Source organism: Bactrocera tryoni, unplaced genomic scaffold (genome assembly GCF_016617805.1).
Source record: "Bactrocera tryoni isolate S06 unplaced genomic scaffold, CSIRO_BtryS06_freeze2 scaffold_7, whole genome shotgun sequence".
Taxonomy (NCBI): Eukaryota; Metazoa; Arthropoda; class Insecta; order Diptera; family Tephritidae; genus Bactrocera; species Bactrocera tryoni.
This window is the reverse complement of record NW_024396366.1, coordinates 10,314,992-10,331,100: the sequence shown is the minus strand read 5'-3', so window position 1 is coordinate 10,331,100 and position 16,109 is coordinate 10,314,992. Positions and strand designations below refer to the sequence as shown.

Here is a 16,109-nt window from a genome sequence, read left to right as displayed (position 1 = left end):
ATTTGTAGGAGCTCATACTTAGAGTGCCTCATAATATGTCCTAGGTAGGCTGCTTTTCTTTGTGTCATAGTCCTTAACAACTCTCTATTGCGGTTCACTCTTCTCAAAACTTCACTGTTTGTAACTCGATCTGTCCATGGGATTTTTAGGATTCTTCTAATAAGCCATAGCTCGAAGGACTCTAGCTTGTTCATATCTGTGATTTTTAGAGTCCAAGTTTCCATCGCATAGAGAAGCACTGACCAAACATAACATTTTAAAAACGTATTTTGGTTGTGATGTTGAGGTCATGGCTACATAATAAGTTTTATATTTGAGAAAAGTCGTTCGCGCAAATTCGATTCGACATTTTATTTCTTTTGAACAATCCCAATTTTCATTGATCTGACAACCAAGGTACTTGAAATTTTTAACTCTTTCGATTGGACTGTTATTAATCATGAGGTGTGTGTCATTGTATATGTTTTTCCTACTAATAATCATGTACTTCGTCTTGTTTATGTTAATGCGTAGGCCATATTCGTCACTACGTAAGTTAACTCGTAGATGGTAACATATACCGTCATTATAATATAGTTTCCAATAACATTTCTTGTGTAAACACAGGGATCACTGATGCACGGTGTAACCCGAATGACTTCAGTACATCATCAAGCTTCATATTCCACTCACGTCCGCTTTTTTTCAAACCATACAGGGCTTTATTTAATTTTAAAACCCGCTGAGGGAACTTCTTATCTTCAGGTTGCTTCATGCTCAAATCTTCCGCAGTTTTAACATCTTCCTCGTTGTCTTTTTTGTTCGCTGTTTCTTGACGATTGAAGTTCTGCGCTACTGTTGATGTCGCTGCCGACTTTGATGCTCCCGTTAGAGTTTTTTTAGAACTTCGCTCTCGCAACTAACGCCTGGTGCGATTCGAAATTAACGGATTTTTCACTGTTACGTCTTGCACCCTCTTCGAGCAATTTAAACTTAAGTAGCCCGTAGACGATCAATATTTCAATATTGCTTCAATACGAGCTCTGTCAATACGATGTTTTAGTGTGAGACTGTTTGTTGCATGGGTAGGTTGCCTGTTTTCGCGGAAGTTTATAAATTTTACAAGAGTTTGAAAATATTTTGTGATTGTTTCTCCAAATCAAAACAATGATGTCCAATAAAGATTTAGCTTTTCTCACCATTACTTTGGCTGCGTGTGAAATGAAAACTCTGAAAAAGAAACGACGAAAGCGCTGGTCAAAGGGGTAGTACATGCTGAGAAATCGTTTTACAAATGAGCATTTACTGCGCCATCTTCGTGACACAGAACCTGAAGATTTTAAAAATTTCATGCTAATGGATGATTCAGTTTTTAATCACTTATTGGAGCTGATAAGACCTAAAATTCAAAAACAAGATACTGTAATGCGCAAGGCCATTCCGCCATATCAAAGGCTTTCAATTACATTAAGATATTTAGCGTCTGGAATGGATTAAGAAGATTTAAAGTTTACATGTGCTATTGCTTCTTGTACGTTGTCGAACATTATCCTGGAAACATGCGAATCTATCACTGAAGCCTTAAAGGAAATATACAGGTAAGAAGTTTAAAAGATAAACAAATGCTTTTAACAATTTAAATCAACTTTTTTTTCATAAATGTAACAATTCAATACAATAAATTCAATAATTCAGTAAAATCAACTCAATAATTCAGTACTTAAAAAAATATTTAAGAAAAAATTGCTTGAATGATGAAAAGTGTTGCAAATATTCGCCTACTGTAGCTGCTTCTGCTTGAAGTTCAGTATTGGGGACGTCTTCTTCTGGTGGGATGATGCGCTCAATTTGGTAAGGCACTGTCGACATGTTTACTTGTGTTTCATGACCATATGTTGGACTCGGTGATATGCTGTTTGAAGATAACGGCGTTGGTTGCAACACATCATATGAATAATGCGCCTGACGATTTTCTTGAACAAATGAATTATTGGAAGTAAGAAAATGCACTCCATGTTTAGTCAAACTTCCATTCTCAGCTTCAAACAGAGTGTCATTAATCATTTTTTCTGCAAATCTCTTCTGATCTGCTGCTAATCTGTTCAATTCCAAAGCCCATCCTTTGACAATTATGACTGCTTCAGTTTCGGGCTTTTTAAAATATTCTAAAGCCAAGCCCACCAGCTCTTCAGTTCTATTCTCCTAACTTTTTTTTGACGTTGAAGAGCAAGTCGGGACTTCTTCTGATTCCGATACTCTACATTCTTCACTTTCAGTCTGGAAAAAAAAACAGTTTAAATAGAAAAATGTGTTTAATTTGCAGGTACCAAAACTGCAGACGTGTGGAAAGAAATTGCTAATGATTTTGAAGAACAGTGGAATTACCCCAACTGCATTGGCATTGAAAGCATATACTGATAGAAAAGCCAGCCAACTCTGGATCATACTATTACAATTACAAAGGCACTTTCAGTATTGTACTCATGGCCATTGTCAATGCAAATTATCAATTCATGATGATTGGTGCCAATGGACGAGTATCAGATGGTGGAGTTATGAAGAACACTGTATTCTGGAGAAAGCTTTCAGAGAATCAACTAAACTTTCCACATCCGAGAAGATTAGCTTCCATTGAAAAAAAGTAGGATATGTGTTGATTGGAGATGCAGCTTTTCAGCTACATTAAAATTTCATGAAGCCATATAATCGTGCTCAATTAACCAACGAGAAACGCATTTTTAACTATAGATTATCTCGAGCTCGACGAATTGTCAAAAATGCCTTTGGAATTTTGACAAAAAGATTTAAAATATTCCAAAAACCAATTAAATCTCATCCTGAGAACTGTCGTAAAATTGTAATGTGTTGTTGTCATTTACACAATTACTTGTCAAACAGAAACCAGGCGTTTTATATACGAAGAGGTGATGTGGACTATGAGAATACAAACAATGGCACTTTCGAAGATGGTTCTTGGCGAAATGAGCAACAAATTACTTTGCAACTTCAAAGATCAATCAGAGGTAACTCTCCTGTTGATGCGAAGAATATCAGAGGTGATTTCACAAAATATTTCAACTCGCCCGCTGGTTCAGTTTCATGGCAAAATAATTACAGTCTGCAGTAGTAATTTAAAATGCCACTCATGTATGTATGTAAAATTCAAAATCAAATAAAAAAATTTAAAAAAAAAAAAAAATCAGTACTGTACTTACCTCTGTACCATCAGTTGCCGCTATGGCCATTTGGTCTTTGATGAACATCATCTCTTCAAAGTACCATGCTTTTGGAGTTGGAATAGCATCCGTTGGTGCCCCTGTTCGCTTCGCACTTTCAATTGTTTTGTAGTCTTTATTAAAATTTGTGCTGTCCGTCCATCCGTCCGTGCAAGCTGTAACTTGAGTAAAAATTGAGATATCATGATGAAACTTGGTACACGTATTCCTTGGCTCCATAAGCAGGTTAAGTTCGAAAAAAGGCAAAATCGGTCTACAGCCACTCCCACAAAATGGCGGAAACCGAAAACCTATAAAGTGTCATAACTAAGCCATAAATAAAGATATTAAAGTGAAATTTGGCACAAGGGATCGCAATAGGCAGTGGCATATTTGGACATAAGTTTTTTGGAAAAGTGGGCGTGGCCCCGCCCCCTACTAAGTTTTTTGTACGTATCTCGGAAACTACTATAGCTATGTCAACCAAACTCTACAGAGTCGTTTTCTTCAGGCATTTCCATATACAGTTCAAAAATGGAAGAAATCGGATAGTAACCACGCCCACTTCCCATACAAAGGTTATGTTGAAAATCACTAAAAGTGCGTTAACCGACTAACAAAAAACGTCAGAAACACTAAATTTCACGGAAGAAATTGTAGAAGGAAGCTGCACCCAGGCTTTTTTTAAATTGAAAATGGGCGTGGCCTCGCTCACTTATGGACCAAAAACCATATCTCAGGAACTACTATACCGATTTCAATGAAATTCGGTATATAATATTTTCTTAACACCCTGATGACATGTACGAAATATGGGTGAAATCGGTTCACAACCACGCCTTCTTCCAATATAACGCTATTTTGAATTCCATCTGATGCCTTTTCTGTATAATACGAGTATATACATTAGGAACCAATGACGATAGCGGAATAAAACTTTACACAAATACGGTATTTGAAAAATATGTAAATGACGTATAATGAAATCTCGATTATCACTTTATCATGCGAGAGTATAAAATGTTCGGTGATACCCGAACTTAGCCCTTCCTTACTTGTTTATTATTAATATCCATTAATTTTTATGGCAAAATAAAGTTTAATTTCTGCCGAATACCGCTATTGTGAATTTTTATACTCTCGCAACAATGTTGCTAAGGAGAGTATTATAGTTTTGTTCACATAACGGTTGTTTGTAAGTCCTAAAACTAAAAGAATCAGATATAGGGTTATATATACCAAAGTGATCAGGGTGACGAGTAGAGTCGAAATCCGGATGTCTGTCTGTCCGTCCGTCCGTCTGTCCGTGCAAGCTGTAACTTGAGTAAAAATTGAGATATCGTGATGAAACTTGGTACACGTATTCCTTGTCTCCATAAGAAGGTTAGGTTCGAAGAGAGGCAAAGTCGGCCAACTGCCACGCCCACAAAATGGCGGAAACCGAAAACCTATAAAGTGTCATAACTGAGCCATAAATAAAGATATTAAAGTGAAATTTGGCACAAAGGATCGCATTAGGGAGGGGCATATTTGGACATAAGTTTTTTGGAAAAGTGGGCGTGGCCCCGCTCCCTAGTAAGTTTTTTGTACATATCTCGGAAACTACTATAGCTATGTCAACCAAACTCTACAGAGTCGTTTTCTTCAGGCATTTCCATATACAGTTCAAAAATGGAAGAAATCGGATAATAACCACGCCCACCTCCCATACAAAGGTTATGTTGAAAATCACTAAAAGTGCGTTAACGGACTAACAAAAAACGTCAGAAACACTAAATTTCACAGAAGAAATTGCAGAAGGAAGCTGCACACAGGCTTTTTTTAAATTGAAAATGGGCGTGGCCTCGCCCACTTATGGACCAAAAACCATATCTCAGGAACTACTAGACCGATTTCAATGAAATTCGGTATATAATATATTCTTAACATCCTGATGACATGTACGAAATATAGGTGAAATCGGTTCACAACCACGCCTTCTTCCAATATAACGCTATTTTGAATTCCATCTGATGCCTTCTCTGTATAATATATAGTACATTAGGAACCAATGATGATAGCGGAATAAAACTTTAGAAAAATACGGTATTTGAAAAATATGTAAATGACGTATAATGAAATCTCGATTATCACTTTATCATGCGAGAGTATAAAATGTTCGGTGACACCCGAACTTAGCCCTTCCTTACTTGTTATTAATTAAATAAGTATTTTCATAAAATTACATGAAAAGAAAATCATTATCGAATGTCACTAGATTTTGTATGCTTCATGGTCGTCAAAAGAAAATAAGTATAATTATTAAATTTTTACAATATTTTTATCAAAAATAATTATTTAGCGATATTCTTGTGACGCTTACCTCTTAACAGGGCAAAACTTTTTAGTTCAGCCCAGCCTTATGAGCAAGGTGTTTCAGAGTCTCAAGTAAAAGGCGGGTAATTTGAAAATGAACTATTTATATTATAAACAAAAAGTTATTCAATTAAAAATTACACATTTTATGTCGACATATAATTTCGTTGAATATTTTTTTTATATAATAAGTGTTTAAGGTATTCACATTTGGATATTTTGGATTTTAAACTATTTTTAAATTACTTTAAAGAACGTTGGTATCAAAATCTACAACAATAATTTCAAATTGTACCTACGACATTTATAAAATTGAACGCTGACCGCACCACAAGTTATGTGCTGTACTACTTGCACTGCACTACACGTATGTTGGTAGCTCTGCAAAACTAATAGGGGAATTCCTTGATATTGTCATCGATCGAGCTAGTTGTATAGGATGAAAAGGAAAAAAAGATCGAAGCTGTTCTATCAAAAACACGTAAGCTGATCGAGTATTTTAATGTTTAGAACGATGCTGCTGAATTTACAGAAAGTAAATCAGAAAATTCAGAATTTGCATCTCATTGTACAAATAATAGTTGTACTACTAACGTTTCTGATGAAGCTACATTTTCTATAAATGATCCTGTAGTTGAAGAGACAACAATTCCTCTTAATTTAGGTATGTATATCATGTTCTAGGCAAAGAGAAGTTAAAAGCATAGCCAATCCTCTCGACCTACAGTCGTCGTGGTCTAACCAAAAAGTAGTCGACGGCATATTATTACTTGATTCTAATGTCACTACAGTTTCAGGTCAAAAACCAAACGAAAGTAAAATATACTCCAACGATATTGGTGAATGGCCGAGCAACGTTGATAGAGATTATTTGGTTGAAAAAGGAAGCAGCGAACTGCCACATATTTATTTTCATTCTTTTTTTTTTATTAAAACGTAACAACATATGGTTTTACATTTCATTTGAATTGCAACTATGTATTTAGTGACAAATGTACTAACAAGCAATATTTTTCATAATTTATAAGCTCTATTGAAAAGCTTTTTTCAAAAACTAAACTTTGTATTATAAACTAAATATTATAATCTTTGTTATTTGCTTAGAAGATCATGAAACGTTGTTCTTTTCAATCTGTGCCTGCTATTTCTAGTCTCTCTAAGTTGTCGGGCTTCAGCGTTTACGTGGTTTTACAGCCTTGTGACATGTTTCGCTGGCGTTTCGCGAATGACTTCCCGGATCATTTTTATGTGAAGATCACGATGTAGATCTGAATTCCGTATGTACCACGGGGCATTTACAATTTTTCGCAGAACTTTATTTTGGAATCTTTGCACCATTTCGATGTATAACGGTGCAGCGCGTCCCCATAGTTGAATTCCGTTTGTCCAAATGGGCTTTAACGTTTGACTGTAGACTAAAATTTTATTTGAGGTTGTTAGGGGGGATGTCTTGGCGATTAACCAATTTATTTTGTTGTAATTTAGTTTCAGTTCTGCAACTTTTCTTTGTATATGCTCCTTCCACTTTAACTTTGTATCCAGCGTTAAACCAAGATATTTCGCCGAGGTGGAATACGGAATTACTTCATTCGTAATATATAAGGGGATATACGTAGCAGTTTTGTTAGTGAAGTTTATTTGTATAGACTTCAACTCGTTGAGAGTAATGTTCCATTTTTGTGTCCATTCTATAATTAGGTTGATTGAAGACTGCATTCTGCTCGACGACTCTACTTCATTTTTACCAGTAGTAATGATGCAGGTACCATCTGTAAATGTGGCGATTGTGCTATTTGGTGGCGTAGGCATATCGCTAGTAAACAAAATGTATAAGGTCCCAGGACACTTTCTTGGGGTATACCTGTTTTTATTGGCTGTAACATAGTATATGATTGTCCTGCTTGATTCTGAAATAGCGATTGCTCAGGTAAGAGGCAAGTGGTTCAGTTAGATGCTGTGGAAAGGGAAGTCGTATTTTATGTAGTAAGCCATGTGCCATACTCTATCGAACGCCTGGGATACGTCAAGAAAAAAGCTGTGCAACTTTGCTTTTTTTCCATTGCATCCTCAATTATATCTGTTATTCGATGAACTTGATCGATTGTGGAATGTTGCGATCTAAATCCAAATTGATGAATTGGTATAAGGCCCTTTTCTTCAATTATCTTCTGAAGACTTCTTATATGTAATTACAACTTCAAGTAGTTTGGACAAAATAAGCAACAGTGAGATTGGGTGATATGATGATGCTTCCTGTGCGTTTCTTTCGGATTTTTGTACCATAATGATTTCAGATACCTCCCATGACAATGGAACGTATCTGAGGTTTAAGCAAGCGTTATTATCGATGTAAGTTTTTCTAATGCTTTTCGCTTAGATTTTTTAGTACATCAGCTGTCACCAAGTCGAAGACGGGAGCTTTTCTTGGTTTAAATCTACTTTTAATTATACTTTCCACTTCTTTAATTGTTGCTGGTTGGATTACTTTTACGCATTGCGGTCCTTCCAGCTGCGGTAAAGTTCCCTGGAACAGAAGAGGACTAAATGTTGTAATGAGTTTCTCTGAAATCTTCCGCTTTTTCTTCGTCGCTTTTGGCCCAGGATCCATTTGGCTTTCTGAAAGGTGCATTCGACAATATTGGTTTCCTAGCATTTTTTACAGCTTTCCAAAGGAAATAATCTGTATATTTGTTAGGCGTTAATTCTGTAATTTCTGTAATTAGAAATATTTTGATTTGTAAATAGCTTTATTTTAGTGCTGAGAATCTTAGTTAAATTGTTCAGTTCTTTTTTATATTGGAGAAATCGCGCGATTTGCCATTTTTTGCGTAGTTTTCTCTTTTTATTTATGAGATCTCAAATGTCTGATGGATATTTAGTATAAAAGTTTTTTTGTTTAGGAACAGGAGTACATTTCCAAGCCAATTACTGAATAGCTTTCGTAAATGCATGAACTTCATCTTCTCATATCTTGAGTTGTTATATTTACTTAAAAATCAATATTTTTGTCGAGCATAACTTTGAAATATTCCCAATTCGTATGTCTATTAGAATGATAAGGCGGTATGTCGATTTCTTTTAGATGGCCATTTAAGATTAGATGCACTGGCGAGTGGTCCGAATTTAAGTCCTATCCATTTTCGATAGTAATGAAGGTCTTGGATATTTGTCGAGGGATGAAAATGTCGATCAACTCAGGCAAATACCTTGTGTCAGAAGGCCAGTAAGTCGGTTTGCCACTAGACATGAAGTCGCATCCAGTGGCCGTAACAGCTTTAAATAGCTCTCTCCCCTTCGGTTTCGCAACTCTTGAACCCCATAGGGAGTGTTTTGCGTTAAAATCACTACCCACGATGAATTTCCCATGGTATTTTAATATAAGTTCTGTGTACAAGTCCATTTTGATATTGTGTCTAGGTGGGCTATATATTGCGGTAATGCTTATTTTTCCGAAACCAGATTCAACTGATATGATCGTGGTTTGGAATTCTGGGACATTTATATTAATTTCTTCGTACTGGGGATCTCTGATAATTATGGCACTCCCCCTCTCGCATTCTTATTTGGGTGGTTCGAGCAATACGTCCTGTAATTTTTGAATCTAACGAAAGTCTCATTTGTAAAATGTGTTTCTGATATAAGACAAATGTCAATTTTTTCAACATAGAGTAATGTCTCTAATTCTTTACTACATTTGAGCAAGCCATTTGCATTCCAGGTCATAATTTTCATCGGTTTCATTTTGCGCCTTATTTTCGTTATGCTGTCGCTCTGGTTTAGTTTGGTAAGATGTTCGTGGGTAAGTCATTTTACTCTTCAAGCTTATTAATCTTGATGAGAATTAACGAAAAATTACCGGTAATATCACCAGTGGCATTCGTATTTGTTTGATTTTCAGACATATTTTGTTGAACTTTATTAGCGTCTTTAGTTATGCTGGCAAATGAGGGCTTTCCAGATTGATGATGGTTATACTTAAGCGTTTTGGTTCATATTTATGCTCTTTATTTTTCTCAGTCGCGTTTTTAATTTTTTGAAGTTGCTTTGCCACTACACATCCCCTATAGTTCGCGGGGTGATTTTGACTAAAGTTACAGCATTTTGACGTTAGTTCGGCAGGTTTTGTGCACAATAGTTTCTAGTGTGAACGAACGCCTGACAGCATTTACACTGCGGCACAAGATTCGATGGCTTGATGGGCTCGAGTTTAACGACAGAATTTAGAATATGTTTGACTTCGTAAATTTTCTTAATGTTCCTTGTAAATTCAAAGCATACAATAAACATATTTAACGGAATTTCTGGTTTTTATTGAAGTTTGTTTAAGACTTTCGTAACTAAGTTGCTTTTGAAGTTCCGTGACAACACTTTCAGGCTCACATGAGTGATGAAAGTTTTTTACCATTACGCGTATATCACGCGATTGCTTGTCTTCGTACGAGTACCAAGGAATTTTCTGGTCGTTTAATTTCCTTGTAAGTATTCTATAGTCGAAACTATCTGAATGATTTATTTTACAGGAACTTGGGCCAGTGAGCTTGAGTGTGTAAGATTTTTATACTCTCGCAACGAAGTTGCTAAGGAGAGTATTACAGTTTTGTTCACATAACGGTTGTTTGTAAATCCTAAAACTAAAAGAATCAGATATAGAGTTATATATACCAAAGAGATCAGGGTGACGAGTAGAGTTGAAATCCGGATGTCTGTCTGTCCGTTCGTCTGTCTGTCCATCCGTTCGCCTGTCCGTTCGTCCGCCCGTGCAAGCTGTAACTTGAGTATTCGGTGACACCCGAACTTAGCCCTTCCTTACTTGTTTTACATCTGCGTTAATCAAGGAACGCATGAAGGGTTGGTTAAAATTTTTCGATATTACAATTGGCGGAGGGCGATGACTTACTTTTGTATCTATTTTACCTTCTGCTGTTCCATCCGGAATCGGAGACTTTAGTTTTACATCCGGTGAAGAATCTGTTTCTTACTCTACTTTTTTTTTGTTAATAGCCAATTTGTTTCTTTTTCAAGCTCTTCTTCGTTTGTTTCTGCTGCAAAGGTCGATTTTGATGGAGAAGAAGACGTTTCATTTGTTTATTTCGTTAGCGGTTTCTTTAAGTTTTCATTTTGAAGTTTAAGTGACGCATTTTCGTTTTTCAATTCATTTTTCAACGTTTCTATTTCCTTAATGCAACATATGTACCTATTTGGATACATTATGTACCCCCACCGGGAGGGGGAGTTTGTATGTCCACCACGATCTTATTGAATTGTGGTTACGTTAAGTAAAAGAAACTGCCTTACCAACTGCTTTACCGACTGTACGTGCAGATAATGTAGTGTCCCTGGCCACCTACAACTCTGCGTAGACAGTTGGTTTGCCGTGCGACAGAAACAGCTGATACCCTCTTCAGATGTTCGGAGGAAAGTTTTTGCGCGAAAATTAATTGAGCGTTTTTAATTTGGTATTAGCTTTTATTATTGTTTAAAATTTCCAAACAAATTATTTATGTTTTTAAATATTTTTGTAGAAATTTCGAGTACATTGATACTGCAACATATGAATGGAGATTTTTTGTATTCAAAGAAAATTTACGTAAACGAAAATAATCCACGATTCTGCCATAAGTCATTTTTCATCTATAAACATAAAATAACGAATAAAACTCACGTCAGAGACTGGTTGTGTTATTCGAAAACCAAGGGATGGCTTTTCTGTTTTGTTTGCAAAGTTACGAATTTAGATAGATCATTACGACGGTTTACGAATAACAGATTAGATGACTGGAGGAATTCGCACAATTTGTTGACAAGGCATGAAGAAAGCACTCCGCATAGACAAGCCAAAAATTTCGCTGTTAAACCTCAGAAACAAGAATACGCGTGTTGATTCTCAACTTGTGAGCCAAATTGAGACTGAGCAAAAATATGGGAGGCCACTCTTAAGACAAATAATTGCAGTAATAAAGTTTTTAGCAGAACGAGGTCTTGCATTTAGGCGTAGTGACGAAAATGTTGGTTCACCTCAGAATGGAAACTATTTAGGCTTGTTAGAATTAATAGCCCAGTTTGACGCTTTTATGGCTCAAAATATTCAAAGTCCGATCTGACCGATTATTGACAAAAAATCACATTTTAACCATTAACCACTCCACCTGATATGGCACCGTGCGATTTCTTCCTTTTCGGAAAAATGCATTTGCCCAAGAAATGAGAGAGTTATGCAGACGTAGAGGCCATTCAAAAGGCTTGCACCGGCATACTGGCCGCCTTATCGGCCAACGAGCGAAAACACTCGTTCGCCATGCTTTTGGACCGTGCAAAAAGCTGTATTGAAGCAGAGGGCGAATATTTTGAATAAAATAAATTGATTTTGCCGCAAGAAACCATTTGTTCAGCGTTTTTTTTTAAGTCCTGTGTTCCGCCAGGATCGCGAAGGACGTCTCCATGCCGTTCGATACCAAACGAGGTTTCAAACAAGGCGACTCCCTTTCGTGTGACTTCTTCAACCTTCTTCTGGAGAAAATAATTCGAGCTGCAGAACTAAGCCGAGAAGATACATCCTGTCATCAAACACACAGTCATCGCACTCGCAAGTAGGCACCCACGTCAGTATTGACAGTCATAACTTCGAAGTTGTAGATAATTTCGTCTATCCTGGGACTAGCATCAACACCAACAACACTGTCAGCATTGAAATCCAAGGCAGGATATCTCTTGCCAACAGGTGCTACTCGGACTAAGTAGGCAATTGAGAAGCAAAGTCCCCTTTCGTCTTACAAAAACAAAACTTTATAAATCACACATAATTCCCGTCCTGCTATATGGTGCAGAGGCATGGACGATGACAACATCTGATGAGTCGACGTTGCGAGTTTTTGAAGTAAAAGTTCTGGGAAAGACTTATGGTCCTTTGCGCGTTGGCCACGGTGAATAACGCACTCGATGGAACGATGAGCTCTCTGAGATATACGACAACATTGTCACAGTTCCACGAATTAAAAGACAGCGGCCACTCTGGCTAGGTCATGTTGTCCGAATGGACGAAACCACTCCTGCTCTTAAAGTATACGACGAAGAAAAGGAAAACCTCCACCTCGTTAGAAAGACCAGGTGGAGAAGGATCTGTCGTCGCTTGGAATCTTCAATTGGGGCCACCTTTCGAAAAAAAGAAACGACTGGCGCGCTGTTGTTAACTCGGCTATAACCGCGTAAGCGGTTTCTACGCCAGTAATGAAGATTCTTCTTTAAAATTGAATATTGTAACCAATAGCTCGAAGGCACTCTTTTATTTTCCCATCATCTTTCGGCTCTTGGACAGAAAAGAGTATTACACGAAAGTAACGGGATTTTCGATAAGAGCCCTACAAAATTTTTTTTAAATAAAACAAAGCAGGCACAGCTAATACCAAGTCCGCTAGGTTCCGTCAGAAGAGAGCTGACTATACAATTTGATCCCGGTGCAAATAACAGATGGAAAAATATAACAAAATGCAATATAACTAAACAGTTATTACCAACATATGACAAGAAAAGAACTAGCGCCATATTAAATAGGTCCAGGAAAAATATATACAGACAAACTGATACCATAACTGGGCACTGGCCGTTTGGAGAACATGCGTCTAAAATTGGTGTGCCTTACAGCGACATCTGCCGAGGCTGCGAAATAATAGAGAATAAGGAAACAATTTTCCACTTTCTATGTGAACGCCCAGCCCTATCGCAGATCCAACAGAGAACACTTGGAATCCATCAAGCACCAAACCTTGAATGGTTGGCTACAAAATGCATATCGGACATTACTAGCTTCATCAAAACCAGAAGATGAAACGTTTCAGAAATAATAAAAAGGTCTACGACGAGTGTATCAAAATGGCACAGCTAGTGCTAATTTAGCCCGAAAGATAACAGGGCTGCACTCTTACCTACCTAAACGGTCTGGGATATCAATGAAATTCTTAACTCGTGTAAAAGCACATTCGATGCATTTTTGCATGACCACCACGGGCACGTTTGCAGAAGTTTCGGCGCTGAACCCAACTTTCGACGGTTTTCTAACGTTTCGATATTCGTACGAAGTTTATCAATCAAATAGCAGGAATGAGACTGCTTATTGACTGGGCCATTTCGGCTTGAGCGGCCGTCCTGTTGGAACCACATATTGTCCAAATCCATATCATCTAACCTAACCAGCTTAGTCGCAGTCTTTTAGTTCACTGAACTATGTTCTTTCTCTCGAAAATTCGTATCGGCAAGATGAGGATGGTGAGTAAGCCGTAGAATTTGGTCTTTGTACGCCGAGAGAGCACTAGGACTATACTTCTTAACTATCTGCTCAGTCCGAAGTAGCACTTGTTGGGAAGGTTTATTTTACGATTTCGAGGACGTTAATGCTGGTTACAAGATAGACAGAATTATCTACGACTTCGAAGTTATGACTGTCAACAATGACGTGGGAACCTATTCGCGAGTGCGATGACTGTTTGTTTGATGATAAGAGATACGTCATCTTTTCTGACTTCGTTTATTACCAGACCCATTTGCTTCGCTTCTTTGGCTTCTAAAGGCGCGGTAAGTATGGTCAATAATATCAAAGTCATCGGCGTACGCCAGCAGTTGTCCATTATTTTAGAAGATTGTATCTGCTCTATTCAGATCTGCAGATGGAATTATTTACTCCACGAGTAGAGCGAGTCGCATTGCCTGAAACCTTCGTCCTTCCCTTTGATCTTGCTCAACGTCAGTTTACACAGCTATATTAGTCTTGAGACACCAACACCAACAATTTCAGACATAGCGAAATAAAAGCTGACCTTTTTCGTCCTGTCAAAAGCAGCTTGGAAATCTACGAAAAGTTGGTGTATGGCGATTCTCTTATCAAGGGTATTTTCGAAGATTTGGTGTATGGTGAATATCTGTAATTTTCCATGTCTAAAGCCACACTGATAAGGTCCAATCCGTTTGCTGACGATGGGCTTTATCCCACTGTAGTTGGCACAGATTGTGGGGTCTCCTTTTTTGTTGATTAGGCAGAGCACACTTAAATTCCAATCGTCGGGCATGCTTTCGTTACAATATCTTCAACAAAGAAGCTGATGTATCCTCCTTAACAGTTCTTCACAGCCGTGTTTGAATAGCTCGGCCGGCAATCCATCGACCCCCGACACTTTGCTGGGAAAGTGTTGCCTCCATAATTTCAGTATACAGTCAAACCTGAGTAAGTGAGAACTGGATTAGTAAGAAAACTCTATAAGTGAGAGTTATAGCCAGGACCCGTCATTTTAAGCTACCAAAACCTCTATTAGCGAGAAACAGAATCCTCTGTAAGAGAGAGTCGTTTTTCCCTCATGAACCTCCGTGAGTGAGAATGCTACTGATCCATACCTCTATAAGTGACAGTCACAGCTTTATTTATTTATGTATATTATTTAGGAGGAACTGTAGTTACAATAGGAATACATACATATATAAAAGATACACACTTACAGTAACAAATGATAAAACAAATTACAAAATTTAACATCTGCTATTTTTTGGCTCATTCTTAACTTTCGTGGAACTTCCTACCATTGTTTTCGTATTGTTTTCATGTCAATATTGTGCCTATTCTATTGCGTGGAACTAAATAACATTGTTATTTTATCGCATTCGTGTTAGCGAGAAACCTCTATAAGCGAGAATGAGATTGTGCTCCCTTGAACTCTCGCTTATCCAGGTTTGACTGTATTCCGCTCTTCAAACTTTTTGTTAGTCGCTGCATCTTTTCTTTGAAATTTCGAGCATTACTTCTGTCGTCAAACTTGTTCACCTCTTCGAACTCACTCTTTTTTTGTCCGAAAATGCGTTTCGCTTCTCTCTCCAACTCTCGGTATCTATTCCATCGCGCATATGTTCTGGTCGATTGTAACATCGCAAGGGAGGCAGTCTGGTTTCTCTCCAATATTGTCCCCATAGATTTTACATATCCCCAGAAGAAACAAATTTAAAGGTGTGATATGGCAAGATCTTTCTGGCCAATCGACCCTTCCAAAAATTGAAATTATATGCTCACCGAAGTTTTCTCTCAATAAATCCATTGATTGATGCGATGTGGGAAGTTGCGCCATCTTGTTGAAACCAAATGTCGCCGAGATCAATTCAATTTCAGGCATCAAATAGTCGGTTACGATTGCCATTGACCGTTATGTTTTCAAGGGCTTTATTTTTGAAGAAATATGGACCAATGTTGTTTTTTCTGGACGAAGTTGCAGCTCTTTAATCACTTCAGGTTACCCTCCGTCTGAATGTGGCAAGTTTGCTTGTCTAAATACACATTGAGCTAAAAATGGGTCTCATCGCTGAACAAAATTTGACTCCAAACGTCGGATTTTCTTAGAACTTTTGAAGAGCCCATAGGCGAAGCGATAACACTTGTTGTAGTAGAAAGCGAACAGTTCAAGATCTCGACAAAATATACGCCAAGTCGTGCCACGCGTCAGTCCGAGTTGCCGCTATTTTCTTCTTTGCATGCTTAAATAGTGCGCTCAGTAGACCAAGTATTTTCTTGGTAGCCGAGGAACATCCGTT

At 37.6% G+C, this 16,109-nt stretch overlaps 1 protein-coding gene across 2 annotated transcripts in view; it reads right to left on the bottom strand.

Moving 5' to 3' along the window:
- Positions 1-1,679: 1,679 nt before the first annotated feature.
- The window catches only part of LOC120781462 (putative nuclease HARBI1), a 52,609-nt gene continuing 38,179 nt past the window's right edge, over positions 1,680-16,109 (bottom strand). Inside the window, exons 5-6 of one of the 2 annotated variants that reach the window (XM_040113681.1) lie at positions 3,195-3,376; positions 1,680-2,256 (exon numbers count right to left, since the gene is read on the bottom strand). In XM_040113681.1, the coding sequence (XP_039969615.1) occupies positions 2,182-2,256; positions 3,195-3,376 (257 nt within the window). In that variant the 3' untranslated portion in view covers positions 1,680-2,181. The remainder of the gene's footprint in view (positions 2,257-3,194; positions 3,377-16,109) is intronic. The other variant, XM_040113682.1, reaches the window with a different exon arrangement.